At 45.6% G+C, this 12,942-nt stretch overlaps 1 protein-coding gene across 1 annotated transcript in view; it reads left to right on the forward strand.

The window, feature by feature from the left end:
- Positions 1-1,835: 1,835 nt before the first annotated feature.
- Positions 1,836-12,942, forward strand: part of GDPD1 (glycerophosphodiester phosphodiesterase domain containing 1) — a 48,297-nt gene continuing 37,190 nt past the window's right edge. Inside the window, exon 1 of the mRNA XM_060258827.1 lies at positions 1,836-2,066. Within this exon, the coding sequence (XP_060114810.1) occupies positions 1,931-2,066 (136 nt within the window). The 5' untranslated portion in view covers positions 1,836-1,930. The remainder of the gene's footprint in view (positions 2,067-12,942) is intronic.

A 12,942-nucleotide genomic window follows, 5' to 3' on the forward strand; every position in this document is an offset into this window, starting at 1 on the left:
CCAACAAGGCTGCCTACCTGGATATAAACCAGGGGTGACCAAATCTGCTTAATGTAAGAGCCATGTAGAACAAACATCAGATGTTTGAGAGCTGTAAGACGTGAATGTCAGGGGTTGGTAGGAAGGAAGGAAGGAAGGAAGGAAGGAAGGAAGGAAGGAAGGAAGGAAGGAAGGAAGGAAGGAAGGAAGGAAGGAAGGAAGGAAAATGGGGAGGGTAGGTGGAAAGAAAGCAACTTTAAATGCATTCTCCAAGCCACCTACTGGCTTGAAGTGATTTAAAGAGACAAATGCCTCCTCTAGGTCAACCAACAGGGTGGTGAGAGCTTCAAGAGCCACACAATATGTGTGAAAGAGCCACCTGTGGCTCCCAAAGCCACAGTTTGGTCACCCCTGGTATAAACGTAAAGAAATAAAAGGGAAACTCACTGAAAATGTCTAGACAGTGTGCGATTGCAATAAAAAAGGCCAATGACATCCTGGGAATTATTAGGAAGGGAACTGAAAACAAATCAGCCAGTATCATAATGCCCCTGTATAAATCAATGGTGCAGTCTCATTTGGAATGCTGTGTAAAATTCTGGTCACCGCACCTCAAAAAGGATATTATAGCATTGGAAAAAGTGCAGAAAAGGGCAACTAGAATGATTAAAAGTTTGGAACACTTTCCCTATGAAGAAAGGTTAAAACGCTTGGGGCTCTTTAGCTTGGAGAAACGTCGACTGTGGGGTGACATGATAGAGGTTTACAAGATTATGCATGGGATGAAGAAAGTAGAGAAAGAAGTCCTTTTCTCCCTTTCTCACAATACAAGAACTCATGGGCATTCAATGAAATTGCTGAGCAGTCGGGTTAGAACTGAAAAAAGAAGTACTTCTTCGCCCAAAGGGTGATTAACATGTGGAATTCACTGCCACAGGAGGTGGTGGCGACTATAAGCGTAGACAGCTTCAAGAGGGGAATAGATAAGCATATGGAGCAGAGGTCCATCAGTGGCTATTAGCCACAGCTTATTGTTGGAACTTTCTGTCTGGGGCAGTGATGCTCTGTATTCTTGGGTTTTGGGGGCACAGTGGAAGGGCTTCTAGCCCCACTGGTGGACTTCTTGTTGGCACTTTTATGGCCACTTTGTGACACAGAGTGTTGGACTGGATGGGCCATTGGCCTAATCCAACATGGCTTCTCTTATGTTCTTATGGGATTTTGACCTGAGCTGGATAGTCTAGGTGAGCCTGATCGAGTCAGGTCTCAGAAGCTAAGCAGGGTTGACTCTGGCAAATACTTCGATGTAACACCTCCTGGAATACCAGGGCGAGAGGCAGAGGCAGGCTACAATCATCACCTCCCTGAATACCCTCCAGGCTCCCAGTAGGGGTCAATCACCAAAGGTCGCCACGACTTCCACGTGTGAGCTCGCTCTCTCAAACACATACACACAGAGAGAGAAAAAAAAGGGATTATTTCAAGCATGGGCAGTGAGTGTAACGATGGAAAGGGCAAGGGACCGTTACGTCAGTTTTATTTTCAAAAAAAGAGGGAGAGGCGGCCGCGACAGCACGGGGCCTCCTGACGTCACTGCAACCCCTCCTCCCCTCTTTTTGGCACCCCTTCAGTCTCTTCTCCGGACCGGGCGCCCCAGCCAATCCGTTGCTCCCCCCCCCCCTCCCGACCAATCCGCTCGGCGAGCGCGCTCGCGAGGACCTTCTCCGCCCGCCCTCCTTCCTCTCCCCCCACCTGTTCGCGGGGATTTGGCGCCTGCGCAGTGGGGCGGGGAGGCCGGGCCGGGCGTCCGGCGGAGGTGGTGTCGCTGTGAGGCGCGCTCGGGCTCCCTCAGTGCGGCCGCGGGAGAGCGCGAGGAAGCCGAGCCGGGTGGCGGCTTCGGATTGACGCGACGCGACGCCCCTCAGCTTTCCGGCCTCGGAGGGGGAAGGCCATGTCGACCGCCCTTTATGTCCTCTCCACGCTGGGCGGCTACCTCCTCACCTCGGCGCTGCTCCTCAAATACCCGGGCTTGATCCACCGACCCAAGCGCCACCGGTTCCGTTGCCGGCACATCTCCCACCGCGGCGGTGAGAGAGAGACAGAGAGAGAAAGAACCTCGAATGAGGAATCGCAGCCTGTCACCGCGGCGGGGAGAGGAGGGGAGGGGGTCATTCCCATTCAAAGGCGGGAAAGCCGCAAATTTGGAGGGGGGGGGGTTGAAGATCTTCCTGGGGAGGGGGCTCCAGGGGGGTGCAGTTCAAGTGGGTGTTTTTTGAGGGTGGGGCAAATTTTTTTTTAAAATGAGCCCTTTTGGGGGGGGGGGTTGAAGATCTTCCAGGGGGGGTGCAGAGCAAGAGAGGGATGAGGTGGAGTGGGCAGGACCGGATCTACATGTTTTTTGAGGGAGGGGCAACATTGCACAAAAAAAAAAAAGGAAGCCCCTTTATGGGCCCATAGAGTAGGATGGACTCCATACCCAGTTTGGTGTAGTGGTTAAGTGTGCAGAGACTCTTATCTGGGAGAACCGGGTTTGATTCCCCACTCCTCCGCTTGCAGCTGCTGGAATGGTCTTGGGTCTGGCATCGCTCTCGCAGGAGTTGTCCTTGAAAGGGCAGCTGCTGTGAGTCCTCTCAGCCCCACCCACCTCACAGGGTGTCTGTTGTAGGGGGAGAAGAGATAGGAGATTGTAAGCTGCTCTGAGTCTGATTCACAGAGAAGGGCGAGAAAGCCTGTTCCAGTTAGAGCGATTCCTCAGTGGAACAGGCTTCCTCGGGAGGTGGTGGGCTCTCCTTCCTTGGAGGTTTTTAAACGGGGGCTAGATGGCCATTTGACAGTAATGAAGATCCTGTGAATTTAGGGGGAGGTGTTTGTGAGTTTCCTGCATTGTGCAGGGGGGTTGGACTAGAGGACCCTTCCAACTCTTTGATTCTGTGTATAAATCTGCAGTCTTCTTTTACCCAGTTTGGTGCCACTCCTCCTGCAACACCCAGGGCAAGTGCCCCCTCTGCTCCCTCCCCCTAGATCTGGCCCTGGGGGCAGAAGCCCAAATAGGTGGGAAAGGGGTGGGGGAAGGCTTCCCCCCCAACTTGTGAAGGGGGAATCATTCCATGTGACAGAGAGAGGAGGAAAAATAAGAGAGAGTCTTTCTCCTGGGGCTTTTTATGGGGGTGGGGTTCTGAAGCTTGTGTTGAAATGCTTGACGGTGGGAAATATTGGCAAGGAGCTGATGGGGAAGAAGGAATAATGATGACTGCTCCCTCCCCCCATTAACAAGCCTTGACCTTGAAAGCTGTGTCCCTTTCTCCACAAGGAGGGATAAGGATCGCCTCCTGTGCGTTGTATCTGTGACACCTCCACTGTCATAGCATGAACTGATTCTGTGTTCCCTTGGTACTAGGACAGGGCTTCTATCCCTCTCCCCCCCCTTTCTATCTTCCTCTTTTTCTGCGTGTGCGCATCTCTGGTTTCTGCTGCACGCTACCGATGTTAACTGTTTCGGGAGAGCAATTTCAGAACTATTTTAGATTGTGTAAATGCTCTGCTGGGGATTATCGGGAAGGGGATTGAAAACAAATCGGCCAGTATCGTAATGCCCCTGTGTAAATCTATGGCATGGCCTCATTTGGAATCCTGTGTACGCTTCTGGTCACTGCACCTCCAAAAAGATATAGCATTGGGATAGGTGCAGAGAAGACATGATCAAGGGGGTGGAACGCCTTCCTTATGAAGAAAGGTTTAAAGAGCTTAGGGCTCATTCAATTGGAGAAACGATGATTGAGAGGTGACATGGTAAAAGTACTTTTCTCCCTTTCTCACAATACAGGAACTCATGGGCGCTCTGAAATTAATGACAGTAGGTTTAGAATAGGTAAAAGGAAGTACTTCTAATTAACTTGTCGAATTCACTGTTGCAGAAAGTGTCTACAAGCATAAAAAACTTCAAGTTGCCTGATCCAACATTGTTTCTCTTGTGTTCCAAAATATTGTTTCTGAAACTGACCTTTTGGAGCAGAGAGATGGGCAGTAGAAAGGGGCAAAGAACGATGTTAAAGTGGGGGGGGGGCGGCTTTAGGGAATGAGCAAACTGGGAGAGATTGCAACATTGTTTTGCTTTCTAAAGCCCCCTGCTTTGCGTTGTCCCTTTTTTGTGTGTGTGCCCCTGTTTCTTTACTGTCTGCTCTACTCAAAAAGTGTCAGAAGATTATCCTTGAGTGATATTGCACAAAAAGTGTTTAGTCTGGCTGGTTGGCGGCATGGGGTCAGGGGTAAACTAATAGTGGGCTTGGGGGTATTAATGTATTTGAGTCTGAATTCTTTTTAAAAGATACACTTTAACGCGTTGAATCCTGGCCCAAGCTCTAGGGAAGAAGCAGTTTAAAAAAAATATGTAATTCTGTGCCTTTTTCTCTCTAAAGACTCCTCCTCCACCATGGTCCCTGTACCTACCTTGCAGCGTTACATTTTTGTTTTAGTTGTGTAAGTCCTGTTCCTGGGGTCAGGCGCCATCAGTTATTATAAATTGGGGTACTCCTCCTCCTACCCATTTTTATAGTTCAGTGACTTGTTAGCTTTCTCTCTGTCCGGATCGAGCCTCTGCTTGTAGCTGCCTTCTTGCCGAATAGGTCTTTAGAAGTGATAAAAGCATAGAGGTGCCTGCTCCTAGATGCTTCTTGGTACAGCGCCAAAAAGTATAAAATGTGAGTACCAAGTTTTCTCCCTAGGGAGGTTATCCATCATACTCATCCTTTGCAAGAGGTTGTGTGGACTTCTTTAGTGAGATGGTGTTCGTTAGGGTTGTATGTGTTATTAATTGCCCTCCTAGGCAATTGCATCAATTAATGGCATTTAAGACCATTCTTGCTCATGGGAATTCACTTGAACCATTCTTCTAATCCATTAGAGAGATAAACAAGCAGGAGGTTTTTAAGTAAACGGATGGGGGCATATAAGAATCTGCAGTACAGTCTTGAGCTGTTAAAGCCTGCTTTGAATTCTGTATTGATTCTGTAGTGGTAGCTTTCAGTCCCCAAGGAATGGATGTTGCTTGTTCTTTCTTTTTTTATGTATGAGGGCACATGTGGCCATATAAAAGCTGTGGCCTTGGGGAATGTGAAATACCTATGTCAGTTGCCAATTTTGGGCGCAGCCTACTGTGAGTCTTCCCAGAAGAGGGAGTTAGACTTTAAGAAGGGATCTTTTTTGCTTCAAAAAAGGATGGCAGGAAATGCTTGATATTTATTAAGAAAAATTTTATGATGCCTCTCTCGGGAACCTGACAGGGCTGCTTATAAAATAAAGCATGATAAAAGCATCAGACAGCAAAAGTTGTTAAAATTCAGCATTAAAAACCAAGCCAGAGCATAAAAGCACAGATCATTTAAAACAAATAACTGTTTTTATACTAAAACATGCTGGGTGTTAAAAGATTAACCCCTGAATTAAAAGCCTGGGTAAACGGTATTGTTTGGTCTGAAGCCTAAAAGAGAGGAATGTAGGCACTGGGCAAGCTTCAAGGAGGAGGTTGTGCTACAGGTGAGGTGCCACTGCTGAAAAAGCCCTGTGTCTGATTGCAGGTTGTCTCACTTCTGAAGACGGGGGCACAGAGAGCAGGGTTTATGAAGCAGGACTTGACTGGTGAGCTGGACAGTATGGGACAGGGGTAGCCAAACTGTGGCTCAGGAGCCACATGTAGCTCTTTCACACATATTGTGTGGCTCTCGAAACCCCCACTGGCTGACTCGGAAAAGACATTTCTCTCTTTAAATCACTTCTCCAAGCCAAGCCAGCTGGCAGCTTGGAGAATGCATTATAAAGTTGCTTTCTTTCCACCTCTCTCATTCCCGTCTTCCTTCCTTCCCGACTCTCAAACATCTGATGTTCCTGTCCTGTGGCTCTCAAACATCTGGTGTTTATTCTATGTGGCTCTTACATTAAGCAAGTTTGGCCACCTCTGGTATGGGAGAAGATGGTGATCCTTCAAATACCGTGGCTCTAAGCTATTTAGGGCTTTAAAGTACATTAGAGACTGTCCTTTGCATTGTGCATGGAAACAGATGGACAGCCAGCACAGATTTTTCAGCACCAGAGTGATAACAATCCCTGTATCCCACCTTGACAATACCTTGACTGACATTTTGAACCAACTGAAGTGTCCACATTGTTTTCAAAGGCAGCTGCATATAGACTACATTACAACAGTGTATTCTGTAAGTAATCAGAGCATGAATCACTATAGGCAGATTGTACTTTTTGGAGAACAGCCAGCTGTAGCCAGTTTGGTGTAGTGGATAAGTGCCCAGACTCTTATCTGGGAGAACCGGGTTTGATTCCCCACTCCTCCACTTGCACCTGCTGAGATGGCCTTGGGTCAGCCATAGCTTTCATAGAAGCTGTCCTTGAAAGTGCAGCTGCTTTGAAAGCACTCTCAGCCCCAGCTACCTCACAGGGTGTTTGTTGGGGGGGGGGGAGGTAGAGGAGATTGTGACTGCTCAGAGACTCTGAGATTCAGAGTGTAGGGCGGCATATAAATCCAAAATCTCCTTCTTCTTCAAAGCTAATAAAAAACACTACGTGCCACAAAGGAGACTTGCATGCTCAATCCATGAACTCAAGGAGCTTTGTCACTGATTAACAACACCTCAGTCTTGTCTGGACCTACATTCAGTTTATTGGCCTTCGTCTGTCCTATTACATGTGCAAACACCACTTCAGGACTTTTGGAAATCCTCTGTTAAGTACAAATAGAGCTGGGTGTCAACTCCATATTGGTGACATCTTACTTCCAAATCTCCTGCTGACCTTTTCCAGCGGACTCATGAAGATGTTACATAGCATGAAGGAAAAGATGGAACCCTGGTAACCAAGCAGCATAAATAAGTATATAAGCTATGTTAGATCAGGGCAGTGGTCCATCCAGCCCAACACTCTGTCGCACAGTAGCCAAATCCCAGGTGCCATCAGGAGGTCCACCAGTGGAGCCAGAACTCCAGAAGCCCTCCCACTGTTGCCTCCCAGTCACCAAGAATATATGCTGCATGGCTGAGCAATGATCTCCCAGCTTTTGGTTGGCCAGTCAAATAAGTGCAGAGCCTCCAACACATATTCTAGGGCTACTAGAACCACATTAAAAACACAAAGCTACTAGTTCTGTGCAGGGGTAACAAACATCAGAATTATTTTACTGTCCCTGAATGTTTAGGGTCGGGTTTCTGGGATTATTCCAGCTCTGCCCTTCATCCCCTCTTTGTACAGTCTTCTTTGCTGCCTCTCGCCCAATGTGCAATGTACCTGAAATCTACTGTGTTAATCTTTCCTATCTCCTTTAAAAAAACCACTTGTTCTTTATAGCATTTTGTCCATTTACTGTTTATAAGCACAGAAGAACTGGCCCTCCTCCAGCCACTCTGCCCCCTTGTCAAGCTGCATCTTCTCCTTTCACTGTTGTCTTCTATTATTTAGGTTAGCCTGTTCTGCAGAAGGACTGTGTTTCTTCAACACATAGGACTATTTGCACTAGTAAATGATCTCTTTTTCTGATGACTGTAGATGGACCTCTCTGGGTATTTTTCTGGCCTCTGGCTGTATTGTTCTCTGCAGTATAAAGACCTTCTTGTGTGTTGCCTCCATCTAACGCAACAATTAAACTGCTGATTATCTTGAGTGTCAGACTTCAGCTCCGAGGAGTTCTTAAAGCCCCGTCTCAGTTTGCAAGCGTTCCATATAAGAGCCTCATCTATTATTTGTGGACGATACTGTATCAGATGGAGTTTAGAAACTGCTTGTTCTTGAAGAAATGTAACTGAGCCTTCTGGAATGCTATTCCAGAACCCTCAGTTTATCCCTGACAGGAAGTACAGATGGGGCTTCTCTGCTGCACAAGCTGTTGATTTCGGAGGAGATGTAAACAAGAATAGGTTGTGGACAGTGGGGAGGACAGCGAAGGCAAAGCTGCAAAACATGCAGCTTTCAAATTACATGCTTTCGAATGTTGCAAATCAAACTTTTCGGGAGCAGTTGTGCAGAAGCTATTGAGCATCCGTGGCTACTAACCATTTTTATTTATTTAAGGAAGGCCGAGCACAGAAGAATAGATTCTTTTGAGCTGTGGTGCTGGAGAAGACTCTTGAGAGTCCTTTGGACTGCAAGAAGATCAAATCAGTCAGTCCTAAGGGAAATCAACCCAGACTGTTCCCTGGAAGGTCAGATGCTGAAGCTGAAGCTCAAATACTTTGGCCACCCAATGAGAAGGGAGCACTCACTGGAGAAGACCTCGATGCTGGGAAAGACAGAAGGCAAAAGAAGAAGGGGACGGCAAAAGAGGAGATGGCTGGACAGCGTTACTGATGTAACAAACATGAATTTGAGCAGACTTCGGAGGATGGTGGAAGACAGGAGGGCCTGGCGTGACTTTGTCCATGGGGTCGCAAAGAGTCGGACTCGACTGTGCATCTGAACAACAACTGTCTTCCTTGCTTCCAGAGTGCTGGCTCTGATTATCCATTTGCCAAAAACAAATGGTTTGCCTTCCTAAGACTGCAAGAAGAGCCCTTCCGGACCAGCAGTCCGTTTCACATAGCAGGCAGCCAGTTGCCTTGGATAGCCAACAAATAGAGCAGGAGTTCCCAACCTTTTTGAGCCTGTGGGCTCTTTTGGATTTTTGAGAGGGGGTCATAAGCACCACCCCAAAATAGCTTCCACGAGAGACAGAACCAAACACAATACCTTCCCTCCTCGCTTTGCAACAGAATCGCTCAAGAGGAATAAGAGGAAATGAAGCAGAGCTTGAGGGAAAGAAAGCAACATAATAAGGGAAAGGGAAATAAGAAGAAAGCTTGAAGGGGAAATGGCTGTCGAATTCTAGATGCTTAGGAGTCCTCCTGATCCTTCAACTGCTGCAGCTGCTATCGCTGCTGTGGAAAACCTTTTCATTTCTATGAGGGCAGCCAGTACAATGTCCTTGCCCACTTTCTGAAAAAAACGGTGGGTACCATGGGCACCCTGTTTTGGAATCCTGAACTACAGAAGTCAAGGTCTTCCCTAACATTGCCTCCCAAGAGTGATATTCGGAGGGTTAGTGTCTCTAGATGTAGCGGTTCCCTTCAGTCCTCTTGGCTGGTAGCCACTGATGGGTCCATTCTCTATTCATCTGACTGATTCCTTTCTAAAAGGCATATGTGCTAATGGCCATTGCCAGTTCTGTGGGGAGCAGGGTAGTACATCAGCTTCACACACAGAAGACCCTAGATTCAGTCCCTGGCATTACCAACTAAAAGCTGGTACAACTGAAACCTGAGATGCTAGAGAGCAGCTGCCAGTTCGAGTAGACAGTACTGCCCTTGAAGTATGACCTTTTGTTCATCCCAAATCTTTTGCCCATCAGCTTCATTGGGTGCCCTCCAAGATCTAGTCTTGTTTTCTCTATTCGCTTGTTCTGCTTGTGCTTAATTTCTTTCATATCCCCGCCTTAATTGTCATTTCTCTAAATGAAAACAACCAGACAACTCAGAGCCAGTTTGGTGTAGTGCGCAGACTCTTATCTGGGAGAACCAGGTTTGATGCTCCGCTCCTCCACTTGCTCCTGCTGAAATGGCCTTGGGTTAGCTATAGCTCTTGCAGGAGTTGTCCTTGAAAGGGCAGCTGCTGGGAGAGCCCTCTCAGCCCCACCCACCTCACAGGGTGTCTGTTGTGGGGGAAGAAGATATAGGTGATTGTAAGCTGCTCTGAGTCTCTGATTCAGAGAGAAGGGCGGGGTATATATCTGCAGTCTTCTTCTTTCCTCATAGGAAAGATGCTCTGACCCTTTAATCATCTTGGTTGCCATTTTCAGTATGTTTTCCAGATGTGCAAAAATTCTTTTGAGATATGGCACAGGTATGTACCCAGTACTCCAAAGGAGGTCGCTGTATAGATCTGTACAGGGGCATTACAATATTTGTTATTTTATTTTTCAATATCTTTCCCCAGCATGAACTTTTTCTTTTTCAGCACAGCCACATCCAGAGCAGACATTTTCATCAAGCTCTCTACTACGATGTCAAGACATTTCTCCCTATCTCCCTTGACCAGTTCTTAGTTATAAGGCTTGTGCACTATCTTAGAGGGTCAAATGAGGTATGATACAGGGAGTTCTGTGAATGGAGCCCCTGGCTTTTTTTTTCTTTAGAAGCAGGTACACGGGTGCCTTGGGGAAGAGTGGATTTGACCTCCCATTTTTCTGAGCTGAAATGGCAATAACTGTTTTTTCCTCTCTGGGAAACATGTAGCACCGTTAAGTCTACTTGTAAGCTTGCCCCAGTGGGGCAGATAATAGTTCTGTGAGGCTAGCCTCATGTATTTAGAATCATAGAGTTGGAAGGGACCTCCAAGGTCACCTAGCCCAACTCCCTGCACAGCCCTCTAAGATACTTGCTTTAAAAGGGCAGTAGTAATGGGGCTACTGGGATCTCTTTTGACTGAGCTTTCAGCATCCCACACACAATCATTTGCCAGCGATTTTTAATGATGTCTCAACTTTTAGGGTTATTATATTAGAGCACTAATGTTTGTGCTGAACTGGTTCTGTGGGCTTGAGTAAGGCTTGTGCCCACACAGCACTTTCAAGAATTTACCATAATTTTGCATAAACTTATATCTGGATTTTTTCCCCCTTTACCATCCTTCTTGACCATCAAAGTGGTTAGACTTAGAAGAAAAGAGACAGAAACAGGCTGCTGATTTATCTTGGTACAGCCTTCCACATTGTGGGGGGCGGGGGCGGAATTCATGTGAAACCTAATGAAATCTATTTCAACAGTTTCATGCTGGAGCTTCCCTTTGAAGCTGATTTGTAGAAGAATAGTGACTTTGAGGTCAGGAATAGTGTTTGTGAGATTGAGTTCTGCTGCTGTATCCTGAATGTTATGATTCTGGATGTCAGATTTCTATTTATTTATTTTTGCATAAGGACTGACCTGTTTGTCCTATGCAGAGAGCAGGATGTTGTTGTGTGATACTGCATTGGAGGACTGGCAAGTGGGTGAGCCCAAGTGTGCATGGGAGCAGATTTGTTGCTTTGGTCCCTGGGTTTGTGCCTCTGTTAGGTATCCCATCATTGTTGATAAGAAGCTGTTTTCGGATAGGGAATAAGCAAAGAAATAAGCAAAGAAAAGTCTGCCACCAAAGGCCCGTGAAAAGAAAAATGCTATTATCTAGGATGGTTGTATAGATAATGACGTTTTGGACTGGTTTGAGCTGGGAGCGCTAGGTGACAACCAGTGGTGTTGTCTCTTTTAGGCCTGTCAAGACAAGAAGTTTTTCATGTCAGAAGTAGCCTTCTACAGAACCCTGACTCCTTTTGAAAGTGAGAAGTTTTCTCTGGCTGACTGCAAAGGGGAAAATATGCATGGGGATCTGAAAAGTACTAAAGTTGCATCACATAGAAGCTTAAGCTTGCTGTTGTAAAGATTTAGCCAATCTGTTTAGTTTAAGTTCTTCAGCTTTGAATAGCATGGTACCAGCCTTCCTGTTTTCCTTTGTAGGCATGGGGAAAAATGAGGCACAGTAAACTCAGATTTGAAGATTTTCAGAGCATAAAGATTCAGAGCATATTGCATAGTGATTCCTATATGTACTCTGGACACAAATATATTAAAGGACATATTTATTATTTAAATGGGACTTATTTGTCCACAATGAATATGCTATAATTGCGTAAGATAAATAGCACTAAAGTATTCAGGCTTTCCAATATTACAAAATTTAATTCAGTATCCAAATATGCTAACAGCTTCCCTATTTTGACTGAGACAACCTCTGTCCAAATTATATGTGTATGTTTGTTCACTACAAAATTGATGGGCGGGGGTGTTATTTCAAGTCTTATTTTTGTACTTCTCAGATGTCAAAAGTTAGTGGAGTAAAGGTGCAATAGTTTGCAGCTGTCTAGCTATATGTAACTGGGGTATACTTGCAATTTCCCTTAAAGAAAATGAAGACATTTACTTTTAAATTTAATAAATATGCCAAGTATGAGTTTATATGCCAATCAAGTTATAAATGATGCATCTTAATGTTGTTTAAATAGTAAAATAAGTTTAAGGTTGATAAGAAAGTAGGTTTACAGCAAATTACCCCAAATTTCCAAATTTTTTCCAGGGGGCAAAAACAGGACAGGAGGGATGTAATCCTCCCAGTTCATAGGTAGCTTTTCTTTTCTTCTTTTTTTTTGCTGATCCTTTAAGTTCTGTTCGATCTTTGTTTTCTGTAATAAACTTCCTGGATTCCTGTTGCACCTCTTATTGATTCAGGAAGCATGCTGTCTGCATCTCCTTTTTTAAACTTTAAAGACCCAGGCAGTTTCTTCTCTGTCACTCTAACTTGTTGATAAGGTTTGAATAGGAGGCAATTTGCATTGCCCTTTCTGCACCCACTTCATAATCCTGCTTCAGAGTGGAGGGTAAGGATCCCCCCCCCCCCCATTTCACTGTAATACTCTTTCTAGGTACGTGCCATCAAAGCAAATGGATGCCTTCAATTTATATGGGAGGCAACAATAGGGGTAAACTTGTACCTGTTTACATCAACACATTGCAGGTTTTGTTGCATACTCTTAGAATACATGGAGATGCCAGCAGTTTTTCTCAGCTGCTTGTAGTAAATATTTCCGTGTGTCTCATTTCTGTTGCTTGCCTTATTTTGGCCTTTCGAAGCACTTGGCTCCCACAGCCCTCTTTCCTAGAGACAGTACACTGAACACATGTCTGATTTCTGCACGTGTTTACCAGCATTTCACCAGCATTTCACACGTAACAAGGTTTGGGGCTTCTGAAAAAATCCTTATACTGGGTTTTTAGGAATGTACCTGATGAACTCAATACATGGATAGAAAAGAAATAATTTTGAAACTTTTCCTATGTCCAGAGATCTCCAGCTACTTAGATTTTGTTGTAGACGGGAGAAGGGGACAGTATGAAGGCCTGCCTGTTT

Source organism: Heteronotia binoei, chromosome 18 (assembly GCF_032191835.1).
Source record: "Heteronotia binoei isolate CCM8104 ecotype False Entrance Well chromosome 18, APGP_CSIRO_Hbin_v1, whole genome shotgun sequence".
Lineage (NCBI taxonomy): Eukaryota > Metazoa > Chordata > Lepidosauria > Squamata > Gekkonidae > Heteronotia > Heteronotia binoei.